Source organism: Thunnus maccoyii, chromosome 16 (genome assembly GCF_910596095.1).
Source record: "Thunnus maccoyii chromosome 16, fThuMac1.1, whole genome shotgun sequence".
NCBI lineage: Eukaryota > Metazoa > Chordata > Actinopteri > Scombriformes > Scombridae > Thunnus > Thunnus maccoyii.
Genome location: NC_056548.1, coordinates 7,582,674 through 7,601,303, shown reverse-complemented (window position 1 = coordinate 7,601,303; position 18,630 = coordinate 7,582,674). Strand labels below are relative to the sequence as shown.

Below are 18,630 nucleotides of genomic sequence, written 5' to 3'. Positions count from 1 at the left end.
CAGGAGGAATGATTACAGCAAGAAAAACATGGTTCAATGTTCATTTGGGCTCCTGACTGTTGTTTTAAGACAGACTTGGAAAATTGTGAACCTTTCACTGGTATAAATATCTTGTAAAGCTTACAGGACTTATGTATTTTAATAACGTTTTTGTTTATACATTCAGATATAGAAGAAATGTATTGTTCAATATAGGACTGGGCGATATGGACAAAATCAAACATCACAATATTTTTGACCAAATACCTCGATATCAATATTGCGACAGTTTTGTAGAGATCACTATTGGTGCTTTCACAAAATATTTACACAATGAGATTTTTGATAAATAATCATCAATAATGTGGATATAATTACAAAGTGGGTAAAGGCAAATAACTGAACAGCTACAACAGTCTGGTGAGTTCAGAGATGTTATGTAGTCTCATATCCCGATATCGATATAATATCGATATATTGTCCAGCTCTAGTTTGATATTAAAAGTCAGCTCTGAAAACTTTGGCTTTTTACTTTGTGAATACTGTATAAAATTTGGTCAAGCTAAGCAAATGAATTAGATATAACTGAGAGTACAGATTTCTGTCATATTCAGTGAATCCCAACTATACATTTTTCCCAATTGAAGTAAAGTGAAGGTAGATATGAGCAGCAATAAGTCGTGACAATTTACTCCACGTGTTGTTTTGTACGCGAGCAAGAAACAAAATGAATGCACCAGCGTTTGTCTGACTTGTGGTCACCCTTAAGCAGGCTGGTGACAGACGGGGGGGGGGGGGGGGGGGGAGAGAGAGATCCCCCACCGGAGCAGGAAGCTGCAGCTGGGACTGCCGTGAAGACAGAGCTGCTGCCGCTGCTGCTACAAAACAACGTCGACATCAGCAGGCAGCAGGAGGGGGGGAGATCCACCATAATGTAGACCAAACAAGAGCAGAGGACAACAACCAACCGAGCAACACGAGCACAGGCTGGTGTCGAGGGGAGCCGCGGGTGAAAACAGAAGCAGTGTTTTAATATTTGCATGTGGAAAATGAAGGAGCTGAAGGGCTGCGGTATGCGCTCCTCGGTGGGCTTTCTGTCCCGCAGAGAGCTGACCGGGCAGCCGCTCATGAAGGAGGAGTTCCAGCGGCGCAGGCTAGCCGGCTGCACCAGCCTCTACAAGAAGGACATGCTCGGACACTTCGGCTGCGTCAACGCCATTGAGTTCTCCAACAACGGCGGTGAATGGTTGGTGTCTGGTAAGTTGACAAATCCCCCCCCCCCCCTTCCTCCATACCTGCCTAGCTGAGACTGACAGAATGTGTTAGCATGCTAACGCCGATGCTAAGCTAGCCTAGCCTTTCTTGCTAGCAGGCTAACGTCAGTCTCCCAAACAGCGAGCAGCTCAGAGGACAGCAGCCCCCGGACCTGTCCCATATGTCAGTCCATAACACGATCACTGTGGCCGCTCAAGTGCACATTTTCTCGCTCCGATGGGTCTAATCGTGGCTACCTCCTGAAATCACAAAGCTATTTATGTCCTGAGAGGATTAAAAACAATCATCTGGCCTAGTATGATAGCCTCAGGCTTGCCATTTTTACTGTGCTGAGGATGTTTACTTTGTACAAGAAGGGCTGCTGTTGACTTAAAGTCCCCCTCCACTCAAAAATATGTTTTGCTTATTGTTCCTACAGTTGAGTGTTTGAGCTTCACTGTGCAGAATGATGTAAGTGCAGAGTTTGACACTAGAAAGGCTGTTTTCACATTTATCTGCTGAATTTGGGGAGTTTCTCTGAGCTCACATTTAGTCTGATTTTAAGAGGTGAACTTATGAGTATGATTGGTGACATCACAACTATATTTGAAGCCAATCCTGGTCCAATATTCAACTCACACAAGTGTAATGTGGATACTTTGAAGCTTCCAGTGCACATACACTGAGAAGGCTGTCACATCAGGGACCTGTGCCCGGATCTTAGTATACTTGACCCCAAAGTCCAGTTTGTGTGATTAGTGTGAATACTGTGTAACGTACCCGGGCACAGACCAACCCGGGCACAGACCAATGGACAGATCCACTTGAAAAGGTGGTCTTGAGTGCAGCTCATGTTTACTCATCAGGTGTGAAAACTGCTGTACCAAAACATGGAAGCGGACAGACCTACATGACACACCCACCTGACCCCTAACCATCTCACTGCTCACCTAAAACTAACTAAGGGGGTATGTCATGTAGATACAGAGTCCACAGATACACCTATTTGAAGTGGACTGCTGTTGAGAATGTGACGTCATAACTATTCAACTTTCCCGTTCAAACGTGGCCACGAAAGCATCTCTCTGAGAAGGTCCTTCTTGATATTGTCTTCAAAATATCAATAATAGTAGGAATAGTGTAGGAATAAACATAAACAAATGTTGCATAGATGATGACGCAAGTGTGCTCTTCTTCTTCTTCTTCTTCTTCTTCTTCTTCTTCTTCTTTGTGTTTATTGGCAGCTCACAAACCAACCAGACGCATACCGCCACCCACCGTGTGAGTGTGTAGATACGCAAGTGTACTCGGTTACGTAACAACATCACTAATGTGAAAGCTTAGTGGCGGAGGAGTGGAGTGGAATTTTTAATAAGAGAGAAGGAGTAGATGTCATTATATGGATTTTAAAGTGGTAATTATACTGTTTTTTTGTGGAACAACCACATCAGACACACATTACTGTTCCAAGCAATTTGAGAGGGTTTTTTTTCTATGTCAGTAAATGTCTGGAGGGGATCTTTAAGTAACTAGCAGCTGTGAGATCAGTGTTGTGGAGTAAAAATGAAATATTTCCATCTGAATTTTAGTAACAAATGAAAATACTCAAGAAAAATATACCTCAGAATTATACTTGAGTACTACAGGATAGCGGATTGTGATATTACACAGATTTTAAAGTGGTAATTATTGCTATTATTAATTTTTGTGGAATAACCATAATCTGTCTGGAGGGGATCTTTAAATGTTAGTATGCACCTCATTAACTTTTCCACTTGTATATACTGTGTATACCTCTCCTGGCCAAATGAGTATAATTATGAACTCTGATGGAGCATGAACATGACTGATTGCTGCTCATGGTCAACATGTGGCACCATATACATAAAGCACAAGTTTCTTTTGAACAGGGCTGTAACTGATCATTATTTTCATTATCGATTAATCTGTTGATTATTTTCTGGATTAATCATTTAGTCCACAAAGTGGCCAAAAATGGTGAAAAATGCCGATGACTGTTTCCCAAAACCCAAAGTGACGTCCTCAAATGTCCATAACTCAAAGATATTTATTTTAATGTCATAGAGGACTAAATAAAGCCTAAATTATTGACATTTGAGGAGCTGGAACCAGAGAGTTTGGACATTTTTTCTTAAAAAAATGACTCAAAGGGATTAAACGGTTATCAAAATAGTTGGTGATGAATTTTCTCACTTGACTAATCGTTGCAGCTGTACTTTTGAACACATGCATACAGTTATGGCTGCAAGTAATGATTATTTTAATTGTTCGATTAGTCAACTAGTTGTTTAATCTGTAAAATGTCAGAAAATGGTGAAAAATGTCCATCACAAGCCTAAGATGTGACCTAAAATGTCGTGTTTTGTCTCAACCAGCAGTCCACAACCCAAAAACATTCAGTTTACTGTCATAGTGGACTAAAGAAACCAGAAAATATTCACATATGAGAAGCTGGAATCAGAGAATTTTGGCTTTTTCTTTCCTAATCACTCAAAATGGTTAACTGATTATCAATGTAGTTGCAGATTAATTTGCAGCTCTACACACAATCTTATCCTCTTTTGTTCTGTAGTTTATGTTCAGACTACATGACGCATTTCTCTAAAATCGATGGCATCGTGTCTACAGGTGGAGATGACCGCCGAGTGCTTCTGTGGCACATGGAGAAAGCCATCCATGCTCGGTCCAAACCTGTGAAACTGAAAGGGGAGCACCTGTCCAACATCTTCTGCCTGGCCTTTGACAGCACCAACAAAAAGGTCTTCTCTGGTGGTAAGAGCAAGAAAAACTAGATCTGCCTTGTGCTGCTCTGAGTCCTCTGAGTCCTCTGAGTCCTTGACCTAGAAATTGAAGTGTTGTTGTCTGTCTGTCAGCAGCCTGATCTGATTAAATTAGAAAACTTTGGTGAACTCGGGGATGTGTTTTTGTTTTTTTGCAGCTCATAACAAGCAGCCACACTGCAGGTATAGTGCAGTGAAATAAATGTAAAAAGAAATACAGATCTGAATGCAAATAGAACCAGAAAGAAACCTAATCTTAGTCTTTACATAATCAGAAATAAAGTACTCTGTCAGATAAAATGTTTAATGGGTACTTTTAGGTAGTTGCAGTAATTCTGTATCTACTTCACAGCACAAGGGTAGAATTTTTTATGATGCTGAAGTTGCGTAAGTATGATATTTTGGAGGCATGTGATGTGAGCTGCTTACTGACCACTGTCTGGCTGCCATGCAAATAAGTCCAGAGGATCAAATATCTTGTTGGACCGATGACGCAGTTTAAAGATTTCGTTGTTTGTCGATAGATAACTGACTGACCACGTCTTTTTATACACACCTGATGCCAGTTTTTCATATCAACACTGAGAACGAAGTCGAGAACTCACAACCCGCATTCCTTCCCTTCACGACTTGTCTGTTGGCTCTTTTATAGGAAATGATGAACAGGTGATTCTTCATGATGTGGAGAGGTGGGTAGAATAACACAACTGATACTGTTTTAACATTTTTTAACAGCCTTTTTTTTGGCTTAAACTAACACTGGGATGATTGTTGTTCTTACAGAAGGGAAACTCTGAACGTGTTCCTGCACATCGATGCCGTGTACAGTCTGTCTGTCAGCCCGGTCAATGACAACGTGTTTGCCAGCTCGTCTGACGACGGACGCGTTCTTATCTGGGACACTCGTGAGCCACCTCACGGAGGTAAGCGGAGATGCCGTGTATGACTATGTAATACCTTTTTTTATAGCTGAGTCAGAAATCTATTCAAAACGGAGCAGTGCTTAAAGTATATGCGTGTCGTTGAGGCGTGTGGGGATAAAGCAGCTTCCAAATGACGTTAATAATTATAGATATCTCTGAACCAACGAGGATCTGATTTCTCATAGTCTGAAAATACACACCGCTGGACTGTGAGAGGCTTACAATGGATTTAGAGGTGGTTGTAGAAAAAATAAAAATCATGTGAAGTTTTCTGCACTGGAAGATAAATTAATAAATTGCAAGATTCGTGCTCAGATTGGTAAAAAGTGTTATGGATCAGTTTAAAAATTGATTTTATTTTAAAGAAGATTTTTTTTTCTGCATTTTTTTATTGGATAGTGTGCAGGTAAGTGGAAACAAGCGATGGGAATAACATGCAGCGAAGGTCCCTGGCTGGAGTCGAACCAGGGACATTGCGGTTATGTCGGATGTACAGTAACCATCCTGTTAGCGGGATGATATTTTACTGTTTATTTAACCAGGAAAACCTCATTTTCAAGAGTGTCCGGGCCAAAGATAGGAAGCAACAATGAAAAAATACAGCACTGTATCAGAGTGTAAACACTGCAGGTGTCAATCATGAATTAAATTTCTCAAATATTACATCCCGAAGACAAAAAGATTCCTTAAAACAACCCAACAGCCGTCTAGATAACAATGAGACTGACACAGTAGGCTCTAAAATACCCCCTAAAAACATCAACAGCCTGTTGAGAATCAGACAGATTATGCAGCAGTGGTTTAAATTCCTGTAGAAAAATCAAATTTTTACAATTTTCAGTCATGTTGAGGAAGGTTCCAGGCAGAAAATGAACCTTTACAATAGTCTGAGTGATAATAAAGATTACACAAACACAGCTGGTGTCTAAAGTCCTCTCTCACAGTTGTGATTAAAAACTCTTCACAGGGAATCACGCCGTGTATTTTAAGTGACTCTGCCGGACTGAAACGGGTGTAAACGGGATTAGTGAGACTTGTTGATAACTTTATTAATGCAGTGGATCATCTTGCATGACGTCCACATCCGTCTATTTTAGAAGCCTTCGTTGTGGCCAAGTTGGCCTAATAATACATTTAGCAGAAATCAATCTACCGTAACCGCCAGCAGGTGTTTTATATCGGTCTGTTACAGCACTAAAGCTCCAGTTTGAAAGGATGAAAGTTACACGGAAATGTCTCTATATCCCCTTGCTGGCTCAGCTATCTGTCATCTTTATAGTGGGATATTATTATCAGTTTTACTGTAGCTGAAAAGATAATGCATCAAAATATGTAAATACACCTGTAGTTTGGGAATGTTTTAGCGACTGTGATGTGAGAAAGTAGAATTTAGGAGCAGAAATTCAACATTACATCATTAAAAATATGATTTTTTTAGCATGAATATGACCAAAATAGATGTAAAGATCCATCACAGAAGATTCAGTGTTAATTATTATGTGATTCTAATGCATTTTTATGGTTTATCTCTTCCTTTAGAGCCGTTCTGCTTGGCCAGTTACCCCTCAGCCTTCCACAGCGTGATGTTCAACCCTGTCGAGCCCAGACTGCTGGCGACTGCCAACTCCAAGGAGGGCGTTGGATTATGGGACATCCGCAAGCCACGCAGGTTTGATATTTGTTCCCTGCTTTATATATTTTGACCCAGTTTTTTTTAAATAAGTTGAAACTTTACTGTTCCTCCCTCCCCCTGGGGAAATTAACTTCTTTTGCAGCAGCAGTAAAAATGATAATGTATTATAAGCATACAAATAAACCATAGAGGCAATGAAAACAGTGAAAAGAATAAACCTAATTAGAAAAAAATAATGCAGAGAAGCAATTAAAGTAGAATAATGGACTAAAATAATTGTTAAGTCATGTAAATTTATGCTGCTGATAATTTGTTCCCTTTAGAAGTTTGGACAGCGGCAGAAAATGTATTTATGTCTTTTAATACATGTAGATTGTTACTTAGATTTCATGTATGATAAAGATTTTATTTCTTCATGTGCTTGAGAAGTTAGATGCTTTAAACCTGCACACAAACTGAAAAAGAAATAACCTGAAAATCTGTGTTTTTATATTTCTTTAAACAAAGAGGATATATATTTATTTAGTTACCCAAGAACCTCAGTGTTCAGCAAACTGTATCAGCAGAATCTGTTTCAGTCTGAGGAGTGAATCTTTTTGTGATGCACACTTATCCTGATAATATCCACCAGGTGGCGCCGCTGTCTCACTTTTACCCTGATCACTGGTCCTCTTCCAGTTGCAGGACTGTCTCAATGCAAAAAACCAGTAGTTTATATTGATAAAATGACTGTGGAAACACTGGATTAAGTGTGTGTTTACACACTCAGGTTATGTTTCAGTCATTAGTACAAGTAGTAAAAGTAAACTGAGCCTTTCTCTGCAATGAGGGAATGTTAACAGGTACTCAATCACATACTTTTATAGTTTAAGTGTTAAGTAAAATACCCGTTTTATTTATTATTTTAACAAGTTGCTATAATCTTCAGATAAGCTACAGACACACACTGTTTATATTGTAACGTCTGATGATGTCAGCTGCATTTTTTTAATGAATAATATTGAGTAGAAAATGCTTTAAAGTCATCTAAGTATTTGAAAAACTTGGAACATCAATACCAAGAAATCATGAAATGTGTCACTATACACTTCCAGTAAGCTTGTGTTTACCAGCCGAACCAGTCTGTAATCACTTTATACCAAAAGAAAGAAGAGTTGCCAAAGAGAAGAAATGTCCCAACATGTGCCCAACAACAGAACGTCATTGATTGGAAGTTAACAGAGATGAGATGCTCTTCTTGAAGCCTCAATTTGTGATTTGTGAAGATAAAAAAAATAAAGATTGGTAGATACAAACCTTAACTCGTCCAATATTCTCTCTCCTTCTGTCCTCTCAGCTCTCTGCTGCGTTACGGAGGCAGCATGTCCCTGCAGAGCGCCATGAGCGTTCGCTTCAACAGCACGGGCACCCAGCTGCTGGCGTTGCGTCGCCGCCTGCCGCCCGTCCTCTACGAGCTGCACTCCCGCCTGCCCAGCTTCCAGTTCGACAACCAGGGCTACTTCAACTCCTGCACCATGAAAAGCTGCTGCTTCGCCGGGGACAAAGATCAGGTTGGTCATCAGGTCGTACAAACCCCTAAAAAACTAATTCTACAGTAAAACTACCAGAAAAGAAAGTTAAGTAAGTCATCTGTTATTAATCCTAAGATCCCAATTTTTCCAAAGATAACATACTGTACGTGTCAGGCTTACACAAAGAGAACTATGTGTATGAAATGATACACTCCATGGACATGTGCAACTATAAAAGAAGTGTCCTCGATATAATATATTGTGTTTAATTTAACTTCTGATAGAGCAAGCAGATACAGATGACGTCAAACAGTAAAAATAAAGTGTTATCTGACTTTGTGATTACTTAAAAGGAAACTTAACGAGAATATTGGGAACATGTGGGGTCAATAGAAAGAATAAAAATAGAAGAATATATTGTTTCCTTCTGTGAAATTGGGACATTCGGGTGTTGGAGCGACACCAGAAGCGCCTGTGCTCAGCCAATGGTCCTCCCATAGGTCCTCCTCAGACATGACATCACCCCGCAGTTATGTTTATTATGTTAACATTATCCTCGGGTGTCAGCAGAGCTCATGAAGGCTTAAAGTATGATCCTCTACATGGGCGAAAAGATAGTTTAAAGGGTTACAGAAGCGTGTCGTGACCATGAGGTCGCCGGTTTGAATCCGCTCACCAAGTTGACTGACTGCCAAGGAGGATTGTTGGGGAGCTTTTGAGCAGGGTCATTGGTCTCTGATTGATCAGCAGAGACAGACAGTGTGTTTTGAGATATACTGTATGTATAAACTTATATAATAGTTTAGTTGTTGTGCAGTGATATTATGTGTATTTAAAGACGGGTCGCTGCTGAATTTCTGTTTGTACATTCAGCTCAGGGATTGTACCTGGTAGAGACTTTTTAAAAATGTTTGTTGTTGCTTAAAGCAGCATTTCATTAACCTTTTGCGGTCACTGTTTTTGCTATGGGATGTAGATTTCAGAGGTAGGCATCAGGATGAGTTTGGCTTAATACTGATAATGAATTAACACATGCAACTCCTCTGAATACTCAAAAACCATCAGCTGGACAGAGCTCAGCAGTTTCCTACTGAAGGCTTTTGGGTTTTATAACGTTTTAATTGTTATACCTTTAAAAGTACAGCCTTGTAGAGCTAGAGTGATATCTCAACAGAGCTGATATATCAGCTGATATTAGCTTATCGCAGAAAATTACAGTGCAGAAATGTAAACGTTAGGTTTGAGGTACTAACTGTGTCTCCTTTACATAGTTTTTCCACCAGAAAGAAAGAGTTTATTTTTCTTTCTCATTACATATGTACATGCAGTTGTTTAAAAAAACAAATGGATCCTAAAATTATTTAGGGATCCTTATCAAAAATGTTTAGTTATTTTATCTGTTTATGTAAGAAAAAATTCATATCGACTGATATATTTTTAAAGTGACATTGTTTTTGTATTTTGTCATATATTGAATTTCCAGGGATAGCCAAAAACAGACAATATGGTGTTCTTATTTTGCAGATAAACAGTTTCTCATTTGTTTTTTCTATAAAATGTGATTGGTACCACTCACTCCCACTGCCTCGACATCACTATGTGTGAGCTTATGGGCTGTGAGTGAGTGTTTACACGTATTTCAGTGGGTTGTGGGAACCATCGAAAGCTTCACTTTCAGTTTGACATCAAATCTGGAGTTTTTCTTTAAACCAAGAAGAAAATTTTTACATCAAATCTTTGGTGGAGCGTACGTGTTAGATGTCTAGTTTTAATAAGAAAGCACAATTTAGAGGAAATAAGAAGTAGCAAGAGAAACCACGACATGTGACAAAAGGAGGTAATAGAGGTTTGACCAGATGATTTTACATGTTTAAGTAAGAGCTTTATCCCACCGTACCACCAATTCTCTCTCACCGCTCTCAATTCTCAGAAACGTCGTCATACAGACCCAAAACCACAGACATTGGAGGATTTTCTCAGAGTGGTGTGAAACCAGAGGAAGAGAGTGGCAACTTACCAGATTAAATTGATGGAAAAGAAAGAGGGAGGGGAGTTATGGGTGTGACATTCCTGCTTGACGTGTCCTCTGGGAACCTGAGGTGGAGCATGCAGGTGTTCATTTGAGTGTGTTCATGTGCCCTGGAGTTACTACGGTCTGAGAAACAGTCTGTATTTAAGGAACAATGATTTTTATGTAGGTTTCTTTTACATAGACGTAGATTATTGCTGTTTTTTCACCAAAAGTCAAGTAAATTCAGTTGGTAGAAGAGTTAAAAAAAAAAGTGAAAATCGATAGCCTCTTCAGAGACCAACAGAATATTTACAGAAGGAAATTAAAGACATTTGTTTAAATGTTTGGCAGATAAAACTGCACGAAAAATATTCCACGACTTGACAGCATGTCAGAAAACGAGCAGCACAAGACAATGCCTTCAAAAATGGAAATGACTCAACAAAAAAATGTGCGTCTAGATGGTAAAATAAGGCTCGATTAACATCCAGCTGAACAAAAAGAAGGAAAAGAATGAAGGAAGAAAAATGAGGGGAAATATTTTTTAAAACCAACCAAACCAACCTCTAGCCAAACGCTAGAAAAAGGACATTTTATCAACGAAAAAATTGGCAAATTCAACGACCAAACATCTCAATTCTGGAAATAACAACCCATTACAGCCCGTGCAAGAAAAAGCCAGTTTGTATTCCTTGTTTTTTTCTCTACATGTTGCTTTAAAACACATGTATGTATAAGAACAGAGAGCAACCACCACCCCTGTTCTGTCAAAACTTACCTTAAGCGACAGGTTTAAGTGGAACCATCTGTTTACAAAGTCTAATAACAGTTCAGACGTGGAGCAGGAGCTCCGGTAAGGTCAGACTGTCATGTCATGTCAACATGGCGTTTGATCGCATATTATGAGACACATTACTGTGATAAGATCTGCTGGTTTTGTACCATATATTGAATCCCCAGGGTTTGTCTCTCCCGATGTGTATTTAGATCAAATTTACCCTTTTTCCTGAGATCTGCTGGAATGTTTTGTATGAAACAGCACACGCTAAAATCACTAAACATTTTCTTTTTTCTTCTCAGTACATCTTGTCCGGGTCAGACGACTTCAACCTCTACATGTGGAAAATCCCAAAAGACCCAGAAGCAGGTGAGTTATTCAGTCTGTCTGCATCGACTGCATATTTATGTGGATGTATGCTGATGTTCAGTAGTATAATTTAATAACCTTTGGTCCCAAGGTGAGAGTTAAATTTCTTCTGTTTTCCCTGCGCAGTAGTGGAAACATTTCACTTGTTTACTTTGTGTTTCTTTAAGTTCACGCTGTTCACATTTTCTAGGCCTTGTAAACAGATGAACCACATTACTGACAAGTAGTTTGTTTGTCGGACAAAAGATTCAATGCCGTCATTCCACAAGGTTAAAGATTTCAATGGCGTCTGTGTAGGCAAAACAAACCTGATACCAGCTGCTGTAGCTTTTAACCACAGATGGACTTCTCTGTGCTCTCTCAGCCTCAGACTGTGGATTGACCCCCAGTTCATTTGGTCAAAACATACCTTCCAGACATAAGTAAATATCAGATATCCTGTATCAACATCTGTCTCAAATCTCTTAGAATATTTATGATAAAAAAGAAAAAAAAACAACATCTTTAGCTGTTATTTGTTAAAGGGGACATATACACATTGTCACGTCTCTACTGGAATATTTTTTGATGATTTACAGTAAAAAAACAACTCCTTATTTATCTTAAACTGGCCCTTTATGCCGCCCCTCGGTTCAGCCTCTGTCTGAAACAGGCCGTTTTAGCTCCTGTTTCTTTAAGGCCCCCTTCTGCTCCCGATGAGCCCACTCTGTTCTGATTGGTCAGCTTCAGGAAGCTGCTCCTCAGCAGTTTTGGAGGCTACGTAAACAAAAACAATAGTAGCAGGATTTTACTTCTTTTTCTTGTTCTTTACTCGAAATGTCAACTTCTGAAATATACGAGTTGACAATGTGAACAACACATGGAGCAATCTTAGCAACAACCTTACCAACAAAGGTTATGGAACAGACAGCCGTTTTTGGGCATGCATGAACGATCTGATGGCGCCATAATGAGGAAGTAGATGTAACATTTCAAGAGCTGAGTGAAGCTTTTGACTACCAGGAAGTATTTTTACATATGATCACGACTGACAGTGACCCAAAAACCCACCAACTGTCATCAGATTCTGAGTCAAACCCTGATTGGTGCACGGAAACGCTTGATATCATCTTCTCCCAACTTAGCCCCGCCCCCTTCAAAACTAGTGAGGAGAGCACAGAGAGAAAAAAAAAACATAAACTGTTCCAACTCGGGTATAAAATAGTGTGTTTATGTAGGATCCCGTTACTCGTTGTAAGACGCCGAAGGCCTTTAAGCACCAAATTTAGCTTGAGTCTGAATGTTCCCACCTGCCCAAACTAAATAAAAAAGAAAGGATAAATGCTGAAAAGTAAGAATTAAATCCTACACATGCAGTATGCTCGCTGTGAATACGCCTCAAATCTAATTATTTTAAGAAGAAAATCCCCCAAAATGCAGCGATCCAAGAATGCGGTCTTTTCTAGCTGTGTGGCACCTCCTGACATATTTATGGATTTTATTTTCTCTGTAGTTACTCACACTGAAAATATGTGCACTAGACCTATTTGGTGTCAGACTAATGGCATACTATGAGGATTACATTACGGCTCTTACTACTGTTGTATTTTCTGTGAAGACGGTACAGAAGCAGGTTGAATAATTGCGGCTGTGTTTGTTTGCTTTAATAAAGGTGCTCTGTCATAGGTTTGTATCTCTGCGGCGGTGTGTTTATGTATTTTGACAGCTAACCCACATCCTGGTGTTCTTTTTTTTTTTTTAAGGTGGCGCTGGTCGTGTGGTGAACGGGGCTTTCATGGTCCTGAAGGGTCACCGCTCCATAGTGAACCAGGTTCGCTTCAACCCTCACACCTACATGATCTGCTCCTCCGGCGTGGAGAAAGTCATCAAGGTCAGTTAAAGAATATCAATAAATCTGTGTGTGTCTCTTTTTTCCAGAAAGACTTGATTAAATCTAATTTTTAGCGTCTGGATCAGATCCCAAAGGTGAGTAAGAAAGAGCAGAGAAAACGGTAAAGACCTTGTGTAGTTTTTCCTGTAAGTGTACATCCCGACATTCGACTCTGCGTGTCCTGAGACGTTCAGACAGTAGACGTGCCCTTAAGTGAGACATTGATCTCGGATGACACAGTGTGCAGTAACCGACAGAGCTCTGACTTCCCTGTGTGTAAAAGATGGATTTCCCCTATCATTGACTGTAGTTTGAAACAGATGAGAGTCCACACAGCTTGGTCACGGGAAGATAGAAATGGTTCCACAGATACAGTATTTCTGAAACCGGACCCACACTATGATACACTGTCAGGCTCTCTAAGGTCATTGTAAGGTAGCCTGGATCAAATACAAAAGGCTCACAGGTAAGTCTTCCACTGTAGCTCAAGCTTGATCAGCCTGTAACATCAATATTTTTTGTTTTAAACTTAAATTCTAACATTTCCCAGCATTTAAAATTGAAAACATAAATCCATCAAGTTATATTTCTTATGTTAAAACCTCCACAGTGATTCTTCTCAGTCTTCTCAAGCAGCTCCTTTTGATCTGTTGACTCCTTCCGTTTCAAATTAACTTTATTTATCTCCGTAAGGACGATTGTATGCAGCAGCTCGTTGCCCAGATCAACAGATACACACACACAGTTGATAGGAAAGAAAGAAGAAATAACACCACTCACAATAAAGGCTATAAGCTTAAAAAAATAGACGTGAAATAATTAATAAACACATGAATAATAATAAATGCCAACCAAACAACAATCTAACACAAAGTAATGAGGCTGTGCGAGCGTAAGAGGAGCTGAGAAGCAGGACAGCTGAGGGGATAAAGGACTTTGAAAAGAGTCTGCGGTTGAAGAGCTACTCATCACAACATTAAGGTTTTACACTTCTGGAATAATGAGCTCAGAAAACAGCAGCTGTGTGTTATAATTCTTGTTCACTCACAAGCTTTCTGAGCGATGATGATTCACCGTATTGTCCCGGTGCTGACCTCTCACTTTCTATGACTGAGTCGGTTTACGCATCACCGGCCTGCGCTCATAGAAACACAATATATTAATTTGTTATCTTTTTCTCTTATCAGTGAGCAGTCATTTGTTCTTTTTTTTAAATCAATTTAGCCAGACAGCTGGAGAAAGTGTTGTTAATAAGCTCATGTTAGGATGATAATAAGCCGGCAGCTTAACATCAGCATTTTAACATCTAATAGTTGTTAATATGTATGGAAATATGCAACATTCATCCCATACACAATAGTCTGATTAATGACTGAAGACACACCCAACATGATATGTCACATAAGCGCTCCATTATTCAACATCATCTCCCCTTCATGGTGCTACCTTGAGTTATACTTGTGGATGTTTTTGTGCAAATATTGCTCAAACACTTTTTTTTAAAATCACTAAATAAAGTGGAAGGTGCAGCTGGATTACTGTTGTGTAAAAACAATATGATACAATCTCTGTTAATCATAGTTTAAAGAGTGTATAAATGTCAGGTTAAGGTCATCAGAATATGCAGTTTCTTACTCAGAGTATGATAGGGTTCATATCAGGATACTGAAGTAAAGTAAACCATTTAGTAGAAGAAGAAACTATTTACATTTATCATCCAAAAGCATTCAAACATGGGTGAGACATTTTTCTTCTTTTTTTTTGTCTGCACAGTAACACCAGCTCTCTGTTTTGTGCGTTTCACTGTACGGAGGGAAAGGTGATACAGGTCCAGGTGTTCTGCAATAAGAAGCTATCAATAACAGGGAATCTCTATAACTCACTCTGTGTTCTCAAACTCTCCCTTTCTGCTCCTGACTTTTTCTCCTATCATTTTTCATTCTGTCATTCTCTCTTCCCATCTGCCCAACTTTAAATCTTTCCTTTATTCTTCCTCCCCCTTTCCATCCTTTCATCCCACCCCAGGTGTGGAGTCCCTATCAGCAGCCCGACAGTCTTGGAGACCTGGAGGGACGTGTGGAGGACAAGTCACGCAGCCTCTACACCCATGAGGAATACATCAGTCTGGTGCTCAACAGCGGCAGCGGTCTGTCTCACGACTACGTCAGCCAGTCCATCCAGGAGGACCCGCGCATGATGGCTTTCTTTGACTCGCTGGTGCGTCGAGAAATCGAGGGCTGGAGCTCAGACTCTGACAGCGACCTGAGCGAGGAGGCTATCATGCAGCTCCACGCCCGTGGCCGCCGCTCTACGCGGGCTACACCGGCGGCTCCCGTCGTTGCCTCGGCTGCTGCCGCCGCTGCTGCTGCCGCCGCCGCTGCTGCTGCTGCTGCAGCTCACCACAGTGACTCTGATAACTCCTCCTCCTCCTCCCTGGCTGGACCGGATGCTTCAGGAGGGGAAGAGCAAGCTGCAGCAGACGGGGAGGAGCAGCCGAGGAGGCGAAGCAGGCATCAGAGGCACCAGTCGGGCTTCCTGGTGAACGAGGACTCAGACTCGAGTGAGTTTTGGCTCGACCCCATGCCTCGGCCTCGTTCTCCAAGCCCCAGGGACAACTCCACACTGTCCAGCCCCACCTCCTCCCCTTCACTTCCTGCTGGAGCCTCCAGCTCCTCCACATCCACTTCCAGCTCCAGCAGTGACGACGAGGAACGTCGCAGCGCAGTGAGGCGGCGCAACGTGATGAGGCGGCGACGCATGCACGTGGTCTCAAGAGCTGAGGAGCGACCCGAGTCTGTACAGGCTCTGTTTTCAGCGATCGACTCCTGCAGTTACCCGTCGATCTCGATCGATGACCTGTCTTCCTCCTCGTCCGGCGAGGAACAAAACTCTCTCGAAGTTAAGCCGTGCATCGGCGGCGGCAGAGACGAGGACAAATGTCTGAGCCCTTCGGACTTTGTGTGTCTGAGCCCAGTAATGTCTCCCGAGAGTCAAGAGAATGAGGAAGGGAGTGACAGGACTGAGCAGGGAAGACATTCAGCTGCATCTCCTCCATCACTGGATGCACACAGGACTGAAGGGAGGGCTTCTTTAGAGAGCTCCGATAGCGGAGAGGCGTGTAGCAGCTCGGCGGCTGCAGACAGTAACACTCAGAGCCGGCGTAGCCCTGGAGTGAACGGGCAGCACCGGACTGTGGCACCAGGATACATGAGTGAGAACCTCCATGTGTCCTCAGAATCAGAGGAAGACAACAAGCCACAGAGAGACGGGCCGTCCTCTCAAAAAGGCTCAGCACAGAGCGCTCTGAAACGGACTCATATGAGATCAGAGGAGGGCGAGTCAGGATCCTCACCCTCGGAAAAGAAGTTAAAAACATAATGACACCTGTTTCTTCCACCCCCTGGAAATAAATCATTTGTTAACAGACTTAATTTAGGAAGTGGGTTTTCTATGGGTTTTTACAACTCAGCTTTTTTCATTTTGCGTCCTTGTTGAAGTCATGTGACACATATGAACTCACACTGCTGACAAGCAGAAGACGTTAAGGAACTTTAAAAAAAAAAAAAGAAAAAAAGAAGGTGTGATTATTTTTTTTGTTTCAGAACAAATGAATTGGAACGTGTCGTCATTCTTGAGGTCAAACCACAGATGACATTAAAAGATTGGGAATAAAAAAAACACAAGCTAAATGTTGTCGATAACAAAAGGTATTTTAAGTGAAGCGCTACTCGTTTATTTTCCTGCAGCATCAGTGTTTCTTTCTCATGCTCTGGTTGTTGCACAGAGCTCCACCCAGGATTTGGAGCACCTCCAAGCATAACAAAAAAAAAAAAGTCTTATGGAGGACAAAAGCTTTGCAGCGTTTTAATTTCTTGTGTTTCACACTGAGCTTAAATCTGATTGGGCTTATTTTCATTTTTAAGTGATTGTTAGCTGAGACTGCTTCAGGGTGCCTGAAGAATTGACTGTGTCTCCGTAGAAATCCTAAGGAGCACCATTTGTTTAAGCTGTGCATTGAAAATGATGCTTTCAGTGTCTCTACCAGTTGTTTTTTTGTCTCATTATCCAGCCCCTGGGTACCATTACAAGCCAGCGCTCGCTTTTGTTTTCCTGCAATTAAAGAATCATTTGTTCTCCAGTGATAATGTTACAACTTCTTCCTGGGGCTCCACTGATTCACAACACGGTTCGAGTGGTGAAACATTCGCTCATCTTACACACGTCCGTCTGAAATAATGGAAAAACGAGTTATTTTATTGTAGATTTGGGTCCCACCGCTACCAACTGCTGACCACGTTGTCATGGCAACACAGCCTCAACTCATCCCTGTGAAGGAAATGTGAAGCCCGTTCAGCTGCCTGTGACCTTGAGCAACCGGTGTCAGCCAGAGTAGAATATTTTATTGACTGGACCAGAAGCCATCTTGGATTTAGAGGATAGTTACAGCCGTTATTAGCAGTTTGCCAATTTGAACAAAACATATAAATCACTGAGAATTATAACGGTGATTCAAAAGTCACAAAGAGTTTTATTACAAAACGCAAATATTCACATCTCTGTGAAGAATCTGCCTTTTTGAGTGGATGGATTTTATGAGTACGGGACATTACAGTGCAGAAGTCTTGGGCCACTTTGTGAAAACTCCCTCGCCACAAGATCCATATAGTAGCTGTTCTGAAGCTTTCAGTCATATCACATGATCTTCCTCAGCAGATAGAGTTATTGTGGAATTGTAGATGTTAAAGTTTCTAAGCACTTCTTGTCTTTGCGGGTTTGAAAGTTGCAATTGAAAGCTTGTTGTTGGCATGGAAACAGTGAGGAAACAATATAATTACAAGAAAAAATGGAAATTTCAACTGCTATTTACAATTCCATGACAACTGGGCAACTCTGTCCGCTGAGGAAGATCCTTTGATACAATCGAAAGCCCAAGAATAGCTACTAAATGGATTTTGTGGTGACCAAGGTTGAGAATGAAGTGTCAATCTTTACTGTAGTTTAAAATGTTAATACAGTACAAGTTGTGAGAGGTAATTACATAAGAGAAATGTTTTCAACTACAAGTATTTCTGTAGAAAAAAAGTTTCAGTTGCTCATCTGTAGATTTTATGTTATATGAGTTTGGAAAGTTGTTTCTTCTCTTTTAACTTCAGCTACATGTTTTCTCAGGTGGCCTGAAACTTCATGCAAATCAGCTCATAACAGTAAACCGATAAGCAAAACAGTCTAAATAGTGCAGGGTATTGTCGCATCATATCCGCCAGGGGTGCAGCCAAAATGTTTGACATTCTGAGGTTGCAGTCCAAGTTCCCCCCAAAGCACACACCCTCCCACTCAGAAAATTATTTAATCTTGTCGTATTTAAATGATCACGTGATGTGGTCTCAAAACGTCTCTTTTCACTGCCAGAAAATAAAATTCTGGTGGATAGATTGTGAATAATTTATCTATTTGTTTTATTTGGCTTAAAAGTAGTCGAATTGAACTATTTTGAATCTAAA

General features: G+C 40.8%; 1 protein-coding gene across 1 annotated transcript; it reads left to right on the top strand.

The window, feature by feature from the left end:
* The first annotated feature begins 776 nt into the window (after nt 1-776).
* Nucleotides 777-17,267, top strand: dcaf5 (ddb1 and cul4 associated factor 5). The gene is made up of 9 exons (XM_042436842.1): nt 777-1,236; nt 3,883-4,026; nt 4,687-4,723; nt 4,818-4,957; nt 6,497-6,626; nt 7,927-8,140; nt 11,193-11,259; nt 13,002-13,129; nt 15,155-17,267. The coding sequence occupies exons 1-9, from the start codon at nt 1,020-1,022 to the stop codon at nt 16,505-16,507; spliced, it is 2,430 nt and encodes an 809-aa protein (XP_042292776.1). The 5' UTR covers nt 777-1,019; the 3' UTR covers nt 16,508-17,267.
* The last annotated feature ends 1,363 nt before the right edge of the window (nt 17,268-18,630 follow it).